Source organism: Ursus americanus, chromosome 17, assembly GCF_024610735.1.
Source record: "Ursus americanus isolate L20-20 chromosome 17, mUrsAme1.1.p, whole genome shotgun sequence".
NCBI lineage: Eukaryota > Metazoa > Chordata > Mammalia > Carnivora > Ursidae > Ursus > Ursus americanus.
Genome location: NC_142143.1, coordinates 46,254,160 through 46,270,019, shown reverse-complemented (window position 1 = coordinate 46,270,019; position 15,860 = coordinate 46,254,160). Strand labels below are relative to the sequence as shown.

General features: G+C 35.6%; 1 protein-coding gene across 3 annotated transcripts in view; it reads left to right on the top strand.

The window, feature by feature from the left end:
- The window catches only part of RAP1B (RAP1B, member of RAS oncogene family), a 44,354-nt gene extending 30,437 nt beyond the window's left edge, over positions 1-13,917 (top strand). Inside the window, exons 2-9 of one of the 3 annotated variants that reach the window (XR_006778121.2) lie at positions 4,203-4,285; positions 5,610-5,678; positions 6,874-6,930; positions 8,055-8,195; positions 9,836-9,979; positions 11,094-11,210; positions 12,286-12,310; positions 12,588-13,917. Coding sequence is in view for 2 of the 3 variants with exons in the window: in XM_045789632.2 (XP_045645588.1) it covers positions 4,229-4,285; positions 5,610-5,678; positions 6,874-6,930; positions 8,055-8,195; positions 9,836-9,979; positions 11,094-11,180 (555 nt within the window). In the remaining variant the exon portion in view is untranslated. Of the gene's footprint in view, positions 1-4,202; positions 4,286-5,609; positions 5,679-6,873; positions 6,931-8,054; positions 8,196-9,835; positions 9,980-11,093; positions 11,211-12,054; positions 12,240-12,285; positions 12,311-12,587 lie in introns of those variants that run through there. The other 2 variants (XM_045789632.2, XM_087868995.1) reach the window with 2 other exon arrangements.
- Positions 13,918-15,860: the final 1,943 nt, after the last annotated feature.

Below are 15,860 nucleotides of genomic sequence, written 5' to 3'. Positions count from 1 at the left end.
GAGGTAAGGGGAAGGAACAAAAGGAATAGGATTGTGTGGGTAGTATAAGAGACAGAATGATTCAAGAGAGTAGGCTTCCAAAGGTTTGAGCAGGGGAAGTAAAGAAAGACTATCTTAGTCATTTTATTTTGAGGCCCCAGAATACCAATTAAAGAAGTTGACTATCGAATGTTATTTCGTCTCATAATTCTTTTCTGTAGTTACAGTTTCTCTTAAGGTATTAATTTTGACATTTCAAAAGTTGGTCATAAGTCCGGTTGTTAAGTCACACTTGTCAAAAATCATAGTTTTTGTCATTTGCCAGTGTAAGTACAAAAGTCAAGATTATATTGGGAGTTTATTAAAAAAACATGGAAGTTCTTCCTAGAGAAGGTTGGTGGCTTTGACAAATAAAGCAGCCACTAGAGTCAAGAAAAAGCGTGTCAGGTTAATTAACTGGGAAGAGGCACATGGGAACTTTCTGGGTGATAGAAGTGTTTTAAATCTTAATGAGGGGTGAGGTGCCTGACTGGCGGAGGTGGCAGGACGTGCAACTCTTGATCTTGGAGTTGTGAGTTCAAGCCCTGTATTGGGTATAGAGATTACTTAAAAATAAAATCTTCGGGGGCGCCTGGGTGGTTCAGTCGTTGAGCGTCTGCCTTCGGCTCAGGTCATGATCCCAGAGTCCTGGGATCGAGCCCAGCATCAGGCTCCCTGCTCAGCGGGAAGCCTGCTTCTCCCTCTCCCACTCCTCCTGCTGGTGTTTCCCCTCTCGCTTTGTCTCTCTCTGTCAAATAAATAAATAAAATCTTTAAAAAAAAAATAAAGAATAAAATAAAAATCTTTCTAAAAAAAAATCTTAATGAGGGCTCCGTGATTGTGAAGGTATTAGCATAGGTCAGAATTCATTTTACTATAATATTTAAGATCTTCCTATTTCACTTGATATAAATTATTCCTAAATAAAAATGATTTAAGAGTGCTTTAAAGAAAACTTTTTTTTTAACAAGCGTGTCCTTACAAACAGATCCTCAGTTTCCCTGACCAAGCAGAGGTTAGGAAGGGCCCACATTATCAACAACTGCACAGTTACTGACCTTACAGTAAAATGTCATGAAGTTTGTAAGTGACCCAAGGTGATATTTGACCAGTCACTCACCTCTGCCTGAAGAGGTCACTGGTTTTACTCATCTTCAAGTTTTAGTGCCTGGAGCCAGCTTGAATTGGATTGGAGACTTGTGGGGGGCTATGCCTCCATTCATTCCAAATGGAGCACTCCCTTATTCAGTGAATGGAAACAAGACAGTCCAGGACAAAACAAAATACATGACAGATTTTTGCACAAGTAGATCAACAAAAGCAAAGCAAATAGCTGAAGAATTAAACTAATGGCAAAAATATTTACCAAATAATACACTTCCAAGCCATATCCTAAAGGCTTAATTTCCTTCTACCAAGACCTACTTGGTACACATCCTAGGATAACAAAATAAATTTGGCAGTGTGAGCTCAAGGAGCCAATTGAAGCTTCCATCATTGTTGAGACTGACTCATCTGATAGCAAATTCTCAGAACAAACAAATGAGACCCAAGCATCCCCTTCAGTACTTTTGTTTGTCTAGGGCATCATTTGGGATGAGCTAAGTGAGGGTCTTAGGTCAAAATATCAAAGAGTGAAAGGCACCATTCAGTATCTGAAACAAAAAAGCACAAAGCTGAAATTATTGATTACTTAAGGAAAAGATATCCTGGTCAGACACTGCCACCCACGAGACACCAGACTTCTAGTCTTACAGGGTTTGAAGGAATTTGCGAGTTCAAAGATAGACAAGTTAAGTGAATTAATGTCAACTGTAGAAACACTGTCATTCAAGCAAGGAGGTGGTTGTTTAGTTGACTTTTTTTTTTTTAATTTTTTTAGAGAAACAGTGACAAAGAAGTTATCAAAAATTGGCTCAGCCAGCCACATAAAAAATAAAAGAATGCAGGGAGATGAACCTAATTTTATTTGTGTTGAAGTATTTGGTTTACTGTTACTGAAGTATTTGGGATGTTTAGGAAATTCTTAACCCAAAGTTACCGTATTTTCTCTAGTTGGGTTCAGAAACACAAACTTGAAGACATCTTTCATTAGAACCCTGAGTTTTTAAAAAATATTTCTCTGATCAATACAAATCTATGTGATTGGGTAATGTCTACACGGGACTGGTAACGGAATTGTCCCCTAAGTAATCCTCTTTTTAAATGATTTTTTACATTAAAAGAAATAAACGTGACTTCAGTTAAATTTTTACAAAGAGTGGTTTCTTTTTTTCTTTTTTTTCCTTTTTTTTGGAGAGAGAGTACGGGGGTGCTGGGAAGAGGGACAGAGCAAAAGAGAGAATCTTAAGCAGGCTCCATGCCCAGCACAGAACCAATGCAGGCCTCAAGTCTCACAACCCTGAGATCCTGACCTGAGGGGAAATCAAGGGTCATGTGCTTAACCAGCTGAGCTAGCCAGGCGCCCCAAGAGTGATTTCTTTACCTGTCCCAAATTTGTATGCATACTACCGTGTGGAATTTTTTTAAAGCTAAAAGTTGATTCAACTTTTATTTCATATCCTCTTTCCTAAAATTATAATCTCGTAAGAACCATGCAGATCACAAAAATTAAGGAGACATATTCGAGAACTGGGGAGAAATCTGTAGAAATGATGGGTTCAGTAGAAATAAAACATAGGATAGTAAGTGGGGAGGTTAGCAACTAATTTGATTGGTTGATTTTTGGGGGGTGATTTTCCTCCCATTCAGGAGAAGAGAAAATACGTTAACTAGTCTACACATCTAAAGTCAGAAGTGGAGAAAGTTTTGAAAGGAAGCCATGGCAATAGACATGGTGTCCTAAAGAGAAATAAAGGACTGGCATAGAGAGGTAAAACAAGGGATATATTTTCTAAGACTGTGGGTTGGGAGGAAAAAATATATAAATATGTAATATAGTGCCTAAGGGAATCCATTCTTGATTGACTGGCTTTCATAAGTATGGGGCTATTGATAATGGCTAGTTTGCAGAAGCATATTCATTCATTGAAGCAAATGGCTATTGATTGATTAAATGCATTTAAACCAGTTCTAGTAGTCACTTATTACTAGGACCATAGAACTGTCATTTCTTCATTAAGATGTAGAACCCGTTCTGGTGGCCACTTCTTTCCCATGGCCACTGACCCAATTATTTCTTTCTAGGACTGGAGGAGTTTTGTTATTATTTCCCTAGCCTGGAAACTTTTAGGATCTTCTTTCTCTCGTATACTGAAATTTTGTGATAATAAGCCTTGGTATGGGTTGTTTTCTTTTTGGTTTTGTTTTGATTTCCACTATTTCATCTTCCTGAACACCGTAGTTTTTCAGTCTGGGACTCATACTCTTCAGTTCTGCCTCTGATTCCTGACCATTTTCAGGCTCTTTGTATCTCCCCCCACTTCGGGAATAGATCCCTGGTCTGCTTTCTCTGCTAACTCATTTCCCATTCATGTATCCCAGGGGGTGGCAAATTTTTTCTGTAATTTCTGTAAATGCCGGATAGTAAATATTTTAGGCTTTGTGGACCAGATGGCCTATGTTGTAACTACTTAACTCTGCCATTACAGCAAGATAGCAACCACAGACAATACACAAATGAATGGACATGACTGTATTTCAATAAAACTTAATGTACAGAAACAGCTGATTAGCTGGATTTGTTTGCAGACCTTTCTTTCAGCCTGTTCATCTTTACTGGAATATTGCTCAGTGAGGATAGGAATTTTTTGTTGTTCATTGGACATATCCCTGTACTTAGTAGGCACTCAACTACTTGTGCAACTCAAGGTTACAGATGGTTCAGGAAAGGGAGATAAATAAACATGCCTGTTACTGCCATCTTGTAACCAGTAAAATACCCCTTCATGCTGTTTTTCAGCCCCCCCTTTTTTTAATTCATAGCACAAATGTTTTATTCTGTTTGATTTTAGGATAGGGCTGAAAGTCATGTCTGTAATTCTGTGGTTTCTTTCTACCTCTGATGTGGTATAAAGAGCCCTAGCAGTAGCATTCTTTACTAAGTGTCTTTATGGAATGTGTATATTAGTATGGTAAGAGTAATCATTTTTAAACTACTTGCTTGAATGTCTAATTTATATAAGAAGCACGTACATATGTAGATATTACCTAAGAATTCTTTTTTTTTTTTTTTGCCTTATAAGGTACTAGCTTTTGACAAGATTGCACCATGCGTGAGTATAAACTAGTCGTTCTTGGCTCAGGAGGCGTTGGAAAATCTGCTCTGGTAAGTCATTCTCACTGTACCTAAGCTATTCACTGCAACACATGTTCTTTTTCTGTTGAGTTTTAGGTTTTGATTATTTGTCTTCATTTATTTGTTAAAGTGAAATGTCAGTGATTTTAGAAGCAATAGAGTATTTTCCTTGTAATTTTAGTCAGCTTTTAGTTGTACCTGTGTAGATCATATTGTCTCTGGTCCATTGGTTCCAGACCAACATGAGATATGCCAGAATACAATTTGGGCTAAGCATAGAGAGGGAGAGCATATAAATGTGTGCCTATCTGTATTTCTGAGCCAGATAGGAATGAATTTTGGCCTTTCTCGTTGTGACTGGCTTATATATTTTATGTTGGAAAATATTAAAGCTTATAAAAAGCCTTTTTCAAATACTACCTTTGTCCAATTTTCACATTATTTTAGCAGCCATGCTTTTTGTATCAAGAATAGTATAACGATTGGACACCCAGCTGGCTCAGTGGGAAGAGCATGCATCTCTTGTTCTTGGGTTGTGAGTTTGAGCGTCATGTTGGGTGTAGAGATTACTTAAAAATAAAATATTTTTTAAAAAAATAATAATAATCAGTGAGAAAAAGTTTGATAGTCGTGACTGGGGAAGGGGAGAAACTTAGAGAAAATAACCTGATGAGTAGTGAGTTGTTCAGTCTAAAAAAGCCCCACTATAAAACAGATTGACCATCTCACTCAGCCACTTAGAGTGGCCACCTAGCACAGAACTTGATGTTTGGATCAAACTGAGAAATGTGTACAATGGGGCATGAGCTGCCTTTTCATTTGTAAATATATCCAAAGCAATGAGGCGATGAGGCGGCGTCTTGAGTGTATGTACTCACGTTCACAAAACAACTAGCCTCTTTCTAATTAAAGTTCAAATTTAAGCTGTTAAGACTAAAATAGAAGACATCTAAAAATGGGTTTAAATATAGGGCCCCTGGGTGGCTCAGTAGGTTAAGGTTAAGTGTTGGACTGTTGATTTTGGCTCACGGTCTTCAGATAGCTCCACATAGCCTGCTTTAGGTTCTCTCTCTCCCTCTCCCCGCCCCCCCACTCTTTCTTGCTCTAAAAATAAAATAAATTTAAAAATTTTAAATATATGAACTCTAAAGTTACAATTACCTAATAGGGAACATAGTAATTATTAATTTTTTTAAAGCTTTCTAAGGTAATTTTCTCACCAAATGCCTACATTAAATGTAGTAGTGGTTATGTTTTCATCGATGGTATAACTAGCTATGTAAAATCAGTAGTTCAAAGCATATGGATTTGGATTTGTTGTTTTCTTTAAGTGTATGCTTTTTTTTTTTCCCAGACTGTACAGTTTGTTCAAGGAATTTTTGTTGAAAAATATGATCCTACGATAGAAGATTCTTACAGAAAGGTATATGTTACTCTAGGAGGCTTTTGCTTTTGACTTTACTATAAATATAAGTTCTTATTTTTTAGCTTTGTGATTGCTGAATGTTGTTTACAAAGTTGGATGAAGAAGCAAGAGTTTATAAAATTAGTAAGAAAAGTTCACACTTGATTATTTCCTGGCTTTGTGTCCTTACCGGTTAATGAGAATCTTAAAACACTTGCTCTTGTGTGTTCTCTCCCCCCACCAGAAAATATTAAGTTTATCCTGACCCCACAAACGTCAGAATTGGGCCATCCATTTCAAGTGATAGTTCTGTCCCCCCACCCCCAACACCACCAAAGACTGAATACTCTCAGGCTCCCTTCTTTTTAAACTAGAGATGGAAATAAGAAGTCTCTCTAACCTTTCTATGTAATAACTCTTTGAGAAAGTGTTATTGCTTATAATAGAGTTATTTCTATGTCCACTAATACAACATGTGACAATAAAACTTAATATGCAGACATTTTTAATTTAGTAGGGGGAGAGTTATCTCCCCACCTTTATGTAACAGCCAGTTTGACCCCTGCTGCTGTGTAGATACTGTTTCTATTCCTACCTTTGTGTCCACAGTCTACCAGAGAAACTGGAAATCCCTTCTTGCACCTCAGCTGTGAGGCAATATTACTCTTTTCTTTTCACGTCTAATTCTAAATAGCTTCTTTTCCTAGGAAATGTTTGGCGGAAAGAGGGGTCACGGGTATATATAATTTATTTGCTACATGTCTTCTGCTTCTTTGCTACCAGAAATGTTGTTCCAATATGGTGAAGAAGATGTAGTTATCTAGAGAAAGGAAGGTATATCTGAGTAAAGTATGGCAGTGTTGAGATAGAATGACTTCTGATCTTATTGGAACTATTACTGCTTTTAAAAATTTTTTGAGCTATATTTTGAAATCATTTCCTCCCCCAGAATTAAGTTGAGTGATTCACTTTGAGCTTGGATATTATAGGTATCCTTATGTTGAGAACACATGGTTTTTGTACACTAATACAATTTGGGGGTCAGTGGACCTTGATTATATAGCCATTTTTTCCTCCTGTTTTCTTCAGGTACTGTGTGAAACTAGTTGTAAAGTTACAATAATCTCTATTTAAATATCATATTAGCTTTTGTATATAATAAGTTATTCTTTTACACATTAAGAATGAAGGTATATTTTAATTTTTCCCCCAGCAAGTTGAAGTAGATGCACAACAGTGTATGCTTGAAATCTTGGATACTGCAGGAACGGTATGTAAAACAAGTACCGAAGTACATGCACAACTTGTGCGATATTGACCTTGCAAGTGCTAGTACTCTATAGACAGAAACTAGTTAAGCTTATTATTTAAAAGCTTACTACTTGCATTAAATCTTACAGCTGCTTTTCTTATTCTCTTGAGTTGTAGTTTGTGTGTGTGTGCTTTGTAATTGCAGTGGGTCATTTATTGAAGAAATAAATAGAAATTTGTTTGAATGAGAGCACCTGGGTGGCTCAGTCGGTTAAGCAGCTGCCTTCGGCTTAGGTCATGTTCCCAGGGTCCTGAGATCAAGCCCCCACATCAGGCTTCCTGGGAGCCTGCTTCTCCCTTGCCCTCTGCCTGCCGTTCTCCCAGCTTGTGCTCTCTCTCTCTGTCAAATAAATAAATAAAATCTTTTTAAAAGTAAATAAATAAATTTGTTTGAAAATTTTCAGTCTCAGTAGTACTTTAAAAACAAGTTAAAATATATCACAATATTTTAGTTAATGTGGAAAATACTTCGGTAAACATTTATTCCTTAGTGGCTGTGTGGAATAACTTGAACAGTATCTTTCCTTCAAAGTATTTCTAGACCAACTAGATTTGTTGGTATCAGAAGGTGAAGGGAAGATTTATTCTGAATATATGGTATTCATTCATCTAATATGTTTGAGTACCTGATATGTGCCATGGGCTGTGTTCTTACTTATAAAGGCTCACAGTCTAGTGAAGGAGGAAGAGTGTGAGGAAATGACAAGATATAGGTAAGCATGCTGGTGGGTCCCTTAGAAGAGTATTGTGAACTAGCTGCGAGAAACTTGGGGATGCAGTTTTGGTACCCTATATATTATATATTTAAAAGCTGTCTTTTAAGTAGCTTTTGGAGAAAGGATCTTTCTTTCCCACTTAAGTATACTTACTGCACATAAATCTGCTTTGGTTGTATTGTTAAATAAAAACTTATTTCATGAAATAGCAGTTTTTCAAATAGCATCTTGCCACAGACTATAATTTTAAGAAATGTTACATAACACTACTGTATTCTTCATTGAGCTCTAATTATAGACTTTAAAAATTATCACATTAACTGTCAGAACTTTATTGTTTTTTAATGATCCTTTCTTTCTACTGTAGGAACAATTTACTGCAATGAGAGACTTATACATGAAAAATGGACAAGGCTTTGCATTAGTTTATTCCATCACAGCACAGTCCACATTTAATGATTTACAAGATCTGAGAGAGCAGATTCTTCGAGTTAAAGACACTGATGATGTAAGCTGACGTCCTAATATATTTTATTTCAAACTCTTAGTGAAGTGATATATTATTTAAGAATTTGGATTTAAATCCAATTTAAAATTCATGTGTTTTGGGGAGGGGAGTTTCAAAAGCTTTTTTCCTTAAAAGGCAAAAATATATCTTTAACGCTCATGCATATTTTCAATATATAATGTGGAAAATGAAAAATAACTTTCTTCTCTCCTTAACCTATGTAAAATAAACTTTATACCCTTCCTATTTTTAAATAATGCGTTTGGTGGGGAGGAAGGAAAGATGTGGGTGGCAGATGTTACTAATAGATGTTCTGGCCATATTTCTGGTAGACTTAAGAGCCTTTCTACAGGAATCAAAACTACATATGAACACATCTCAAACAACTGACAGAAAAAGAACATAATAATTCTTTTAAAAGGAAGCCAACCAGTACATTAGATTCTAACCTCAATGTGCATGCCCCTTACAGTGTACCATAATGGAGTTTAATCCCTGTAGGAAAAACCCTGTAGCAGTGGTTCTCAAAATTGATCTTGCATCATGATCACCTGTAAATCTGGTTAAAACAGATAGCCAGGCCTCACTCCCAGAGTTTCTGATTCAGTAGGTCTAGAATAGGGCTCAAGAATTTACATTTCGAACAGGTTTCCAGATGGTGTTGATGCCGCTAGGGTCCGGGAACCACACTTTTTAAAAACACTGTATTATACATATAATTATAAGCAAATATTGTGAGGTTCAGAGTCATCTGTGGGAAATGTTGCCATTTCCTAGACTTCTGAAACGGGAGAACTTTGGGGGCTTCTTAAATATTTACAGCTCAGTGACCATTTCTCAATTAGTAAGTCTGTTTTCTACTGTCTCTGATAACTAGTTTTCTTCTTCTGTCAATTACATTAAATAAGTATGAATATAAAATTCTTTATCTGTTCCTAAAAACCAAAATTCTTGATACTCCTAATTTGGATCTTTTTCCAAAAATTCTCTGGAAAGCCAGCCTCTAAATGATTAATAGGAATTTTGCAGAATAAGTATTATTTATCTCTATAATGTCCTTTTAAAATAGACATCACATGATTAAGATAGTCTAAATTTTTGATAAGATGATTTTATTTTCTGGCTTTTTAATATAGACTATATGAGAAACTAAAAATTCTAAATAAGGGGCTTTCCAAATTTCTCCTTTTTGTGTTATGAAATTGAGAATGATTATTTGATAAATGCGTTCAGTAAATCAGAGAACTTGGAGTTGATTCACATCCCTTAGAAAAACATTTTAAAAATTTGAAATATATTGGCTTTTCGTAGTAATACCCTTTTGTAATTTATTTTTTAAAAGGTTTCGTGTTTTGCTTACTATATTTAGTTATAAGTCCATTGGGACATAATTTAAGGGTTTTTCCCTCCTCTTTTATAAATAGATCATAGCTTGTTTTCTAAAAATTTCACATGAAAGATTCTTAACAGGGTTAAGCCTTTCATATTTAACTGTAAATTTTATTACATATTATTCAGTATTTTTCTCTGGCATAAAAAGTAATCCTTAGGGTTGACTCTTAGAATTCTTTGGTTTTGAATTTATATAGCATACTTACTTACTTTGTTTTACCCTCCCAATTTTTTTTTTGTATTTTTAGGTTCCAATGATTCTGGTTGGTAATAAGTGTGACTTGGAAGATGAAAGAGTTGTAGGAAAGGAACAAGGTCAAAATCTAGCAAGACAGTGGAACAACTGTGCATTCTTAGAATCTTCTGCAAAATCAAAAATAAATGTTAATGAGGTACGATGAAGTATACTTTAAGAAACTTTTGATTTGGAATTCATTTAAAATTAATGAAAAATAATGAGTGTGTATTAGGTTAACCTTAGTAACGTTAATGCTTACTCCTGGTACTTTGTTGATCTTACAGGCAAAAATCTTATGTTAAATATATACATGTTAATAAGCAACAATGCTAGAATTTACTATGAGAAAAAGGAACACTGGGGTGCCTAGGTGGCTCAGTCAGTTAAGCATCTGCCTTCGGCTCAGGTCATGATCTCAGGGTCCTGGGGTCGAGTCCTGCATTGGGCTCCCTGCTCAACGTGGGTCTGCTTCTCCCTCTACCTGTCCCTCCTGCTCATGATCTCTTTCTCCCTCTCAAATAACTAAATAAAGTCTTTAAAAAAAGAAAAAGGGGGGCACCTAGGTGGCACAGCGGTTAAGCGTCTGCCTTCGGCTCAGGGTGTGATCCCGGCATTATGGGATTGAGCCCCATATCAGGCTCCTCCACTGGGAGTCTGCTTCTTCCTCTCCCACTCCCCCTGCTTGTGTTCCCTCTCTCGCTGGCTGTCTCAATCTCTGTCAAATAAATAAATAAATAAATCTTTAAAAAGAAAAAGGAAGACTGGACAGAAAAGGATGGGGATGGGAAAGATAGGATTAAGTATTCAGGTATATGTATGTAGAGATGAAGGATGTTTTGTAAAAGATGGAGACAAATTCAAGAAGGCCTACACCGTTCTTGCCTTGAAGGGGCTTAAGTCAAGTTGTAGGGTAAAGATAGCATAGAAAGATTTGAAGAGTAAATCATCATTTTCTTTGAATGATATTAAATGTTCTAATGAACTACAGTAAGATCTCTGCTGCTCCTTAACTCAGTACTTATTTTAAGGAGAACAATTTTAGCCCTCCCAAAAAATAAACAAAAGCGTTTGGCAGTTAAATGACTTCCCAGTTTTATTTATTCCTTAACTGAATAGAATATTTGTTGGAGTTCATATATATATCCATGGAAAGTTCAGGTTTTCATTTTATTTTTTTCATTTTTTTGGTTTTTTTTGGGGGTTTTTTTCCTGTAAATAAACAAAAAAAAAAACAAAAACAAAAACAACAACAACAACTCTGTTTGCAGATCTTTTATGACCTAGTGCGGCAAATTAACAGAAAAACTCCAGTGCCTGGGAAGATCCGCAAAAAGTCAACATGTCAGCTGCTTTAATATATTAGATGCATTGTAGCTCTGAGCCAGGTATGTTAATTTATCTTTTTTTCTATTTTTATATTCTTTTCCTCTAACTTTAACCTCAACTTTATTAAGGGCACTCTTACAAGAAAACAAGTATAGAATGTTTTGTTGTTCTAAAAAAAAAAAAATGGTTACTTCTTTTTAAGATATCCATGAGTTAGTATGATATCCTAGTATTTAATTGTTTCCTTTATATATCATCATCAAAAGTAGGGTATTCCACATAAGTGAATAGTCTAGGTAAGTTCATCCAATATAGACTTCTGCCCCGTTGGTACACTGGTTTGTGCTGCCAGTGCAGTGGTGAACAAAACCAACCTTCTTTTCTTGTCTTAAGCTAATTCAGGTCTAGTGGAAGAGTTAGACAAACAATTGCAAAATATGATAAATGTGGGATAGACTGAGTCCAGCACAGTACTAGTAATAAGATCCCTGACACATTATCATATGCTAGCAGTCTTAGTATTATCCACATATTCATTGAGTTCCAGGCATTTATGAAAATTGTCTCAGCAGCCACATCTATATTAACAGCATTTCTGGAACTTGCAACAAGTCTGAACCCCAGAAAAACAGTAAAAAGAAAACTTTTTTTAGCCCAGGAATGTATGCAGAAAATCATCCAAAGTCAATAAATACTTGGCAGACAATGAGTTACTTTTTTTTACGTCACTCACAATTATTTTTAAGTTTAATTACATATGATTTCAGTGTAATACCAGCTTTTTCTGACATTCATCTTAAAGTTGATAGAATTTGTTTAAATATGGAATTAGAATGTTTATAACCGTCAACTGTAAAGAACCATCATGAAATAAATTATTTTTTGTCTGCTTCTCTGAACCAGCTTTGTAGCCACTCTTCCTGGAAGAGTAAGGAAGAAAGGTCTTGATTTTCTGATACTAAAAACCTTGATTAGATGTGTGTTCTATACTTACGATGTAATTCTAGGATTGGAAACACTCATTTTGTTGATATTGCTATCTTTTTTAATCCTAATTCTAATAAAGTTGACCTGACCTAAAATTTTAATGTGGTGTTTTTTGTTTTTTGTTTTTCTGCTTTTAATCTTTGGAAGGTAATACACAGAAATATGCACTAAGGTACATTCCCTTTTTGTGTCTAAAACTTTTCATTTGACTGACTTTCAAGAGGGCAGCAAAGTAGATGAAGTCATCCCAAAAAGATGAACGTGTCTGCCTATGCTTTGCTTTGCTGTGAGTTGTGTGGCACATCGTCATACATTGTCATGAATGTAATGACAAGAGCCTGTATATTCATTTCTAACACTTATAACACTGCTGCTTTATTGTGTTCCTTTGGATCTGTAGTGAGCTGTTTTCAACCCATGTTTTCAATTTAATTTTTTCCTTTCGACAGGTCTGAAGAACTGTTGCCCAATTCAACAGTGCCAGCATTCCAACTTTGTTAAACCTACCAACATCTTAAATGGACTTTCTGTGGTGGTACCCTTTAAGAGGCGGATGAAAGCTACTACATCAGTTTGCACATTCTAATCACTTTCCAGTATCACAAGAGAGATTTTTACTTATATAATAGTCCTAGAGTATGCAGCTGGTAAAACCAGAGGCTACAATCCAGTATTACTGCTAAGAGACATTTTTCATCCACCAATGTTGTACATGTATGAAAATGGTGTACTGTATACTTTAACATGCCCCATACTTTGTATTGGAGAGTACAATAATGTAAATCCTAAAAGCACCACTATTTTAGCATAATAAAAGAAAGTCCAAAGAGCTCCTATATAGACTACTCCAGATAACTTCGCTTCTTTGATACTTGTAGCTTATTGTAATTTTTTTTAAGAAATTCAAGGTCATTATCATTGTATTGTACAAATAAGCGCTTTGATTAACACAGCTATATAGTTTTTTTAATTTTTAAAAAAACCTGTGGAGACAGTGATCTTGTCTTTAAAATATGATAGTCCTTTCAGTATAATGTCTTAGATTAAAGACATTGCCTTTAATATCTGTTGGGAAAGAAATGTCCAGACTTTTCAAATCTTTTATTATATGTTTCCTTTTTTGTTTACATAGGGAACAATGTTTATAGTTGTGTGTACAGTGGGGGTCTACAACAAGAAGTGTATATTTTCAAACAATTTTTTAATGATTTAACAATTTTTGTAAATCATTTTCAGGCTTCTGCAGCTGTAGATTCTCACTGTGAATCCCTTGCTTGCTCATGCATAAGTGTATTTGCAATACCAAATATACAGGTTTAGTATTTTTGCCTGTTAGTGATTGTTTCACATGTGTAACGTTTTGGTTGAGATGTTAAATGGTGGACGAGTACTGTGGATGTGAATGTGGGAAGTAATTTTAATCATGTGTAATTGGTCACAAGGCCTAAGTTGCAGTAACTCTTGCTGTTTTATTTAACAATGCCTTGTTGCTTTGTATGCATTAACCGTTTGGGTGTAAAGATTGTGTGTCTATCCAACAGGGAGCCACAGTATTTAAATTGACCAACCTAATGTTACAACTACTTTGAGGTGGCCAAATGTAAACTAAAAGCCTTAATTAAAGTGGTGCAATTTTGTATAACTTAGCATCAGTAGTTCAATAAATTTGGATTGCCATGCAAGGGCTTGCATTATAATTACTTGCCACTTGAATGTGTTTTGTGTAATGTTTAACAGTGCTAGCAAATAAATATGGGTTTAACTTCTTTTTAAATGTAATAGGTGCATTTTACGTAGTGTGGTTTCATAATTTAACATTTGGGCAAGCCAGATTGATTCATTGATTATAGAAATAATGAGTGAAAGATGCCAGATTTTTTTCCCCTAACGTTGTTTGAATATCCACATAACCACCTTTTGAATTTTTTCTTGGGAAAGAATTTTGTAAATCAAGCAATATTACATATGCTTTCTGGGTAATGTTCAGTAGCTCTTTGAGGTGTAGGAGAAAGATTTGAAAATTCTTTGATAGATGTTACGCTTATGGATTTTTTAAAAAAATATGGGATGAAGTTATACTTAGAATATTATGGTTATAAAGATCTTTGAATGAAGTGGACTCAAGAACTACTTTTTTTGGATAATCTGTCTTTTTCTTAGGTGTGCTATAATTCAATTCTTTTTTGAAATTTTTGAACAAATCTTAACTCAAACTTTTCAAAGTATTTGCCAGTCACTGGAGCATATCCTCAATCAATGAGTGGTATCATCTAATTTAGGGGTGTCTGCTAATCTCTTAAATATATATGCTATTTGAATGGAACATTTAAAGGCTTTCATTTTAAGAAGAAAAAGGTATTATTCCTTACAAATTTAACTCAAAGAGTTCCATGTATTTATTTAAAGGTTTTATGTATCTAAAGAAAAAATATTCTCTCAGAAGGCCTACTTAATTAAGAGGCTTTGTCTTGGCAGAACTGGTTTTATCTGTAGTCATTGGGAGAAAATTAAACCCCCAAAAATTGGGATTATAGAGCACTAAAATCACTTCAATTTATTATGTCTGGTTACACCCATTTGACCTTCTTTGTAGGTACCACCATTAATTCAGTTACTTTTAATAAATGTTGCCTGCCCGCTATGCAACAGGCTGAATTCTAGGCTCTTTTTTTTTTTTTTTTAAGATTTGTTTATTTTAGGGTGGGGGAGAGGGAGAGAGTGAATCCTCAAGCAGACCCTGCATTGAGCAGGGAGCCCAATTGATCAGTGAGCCCGACGCAAGGCTCGGTCCCACACCGTGAGATCTTGACCTGAGCCGAAATCAAGAGTCAGACGTTTAACCAACTGAGCCATCCAGGTGCCCCCTGAGTTCTATTCTAGGCTCTTACAAACAAGTATTCAGATAAGTTTAAGTGTTCTAGGTCTGAGTATAGAGCAACAACTGAGATCGACTTAAGACCCTCCCCTTCTAGAATTTATACTCTATTATAGGGCTTCTCAGCACTATGGGTGTTTTGTGCTGGGTAATGAGTTGTTGGGGAGCCGTCCTGTGCATTATAGGATTTTTAGCAATGTATCTGGTATCTACCCTCTAGATGCCAGTAGTACCACCCCCACCCTCAAGCTGTGACAACCAAAATTGTCTCCAAACATTGCCAAGTGTTTTCCAGGTAGATTCAGGGGAGGGGATGTCGAAGGGCAAAATCACCTGACTGAGAACCACTGATCTGGTGATAAGCAACACGGTAATTACAGATTAGTGTTAGGGGAACAAAATGGACAGTTTCGTGAATAAGACTGGGCTCCCCTGGAGCCAGATACCTGGTTCTTATCCCAGCTGTGCTACTTCCTAGCATATGACACTAGTTAGGTGCCTCTGCTTTATCTGTAAAAATGAAAATAATAGCACCTACTTCATAAAGAGTTAAAAGGAGTGACGTAAATGCCAGTGCCACCCTCTTGGTCATTTTTTAAATTTTATTTTATATTTTGCTACTAGAAATAGGACTGTGGTTTGGCAAAAAGCATCATTGTCTCATATAAAATAGTAACTGCAGCTTAGGAACGTAAATCATGTAGATGGACTTTTCTGGTCCTTAAATGGAAAAATACTAAAGTAATTCAGTCAGTAAAGTCATGAGTTCTTTTTCATGTCCCCACAGATACTTGGAGAAACTTGAATTTCAGGAGAAAACCAGAGTGACATTTCATCTAATTTTTTT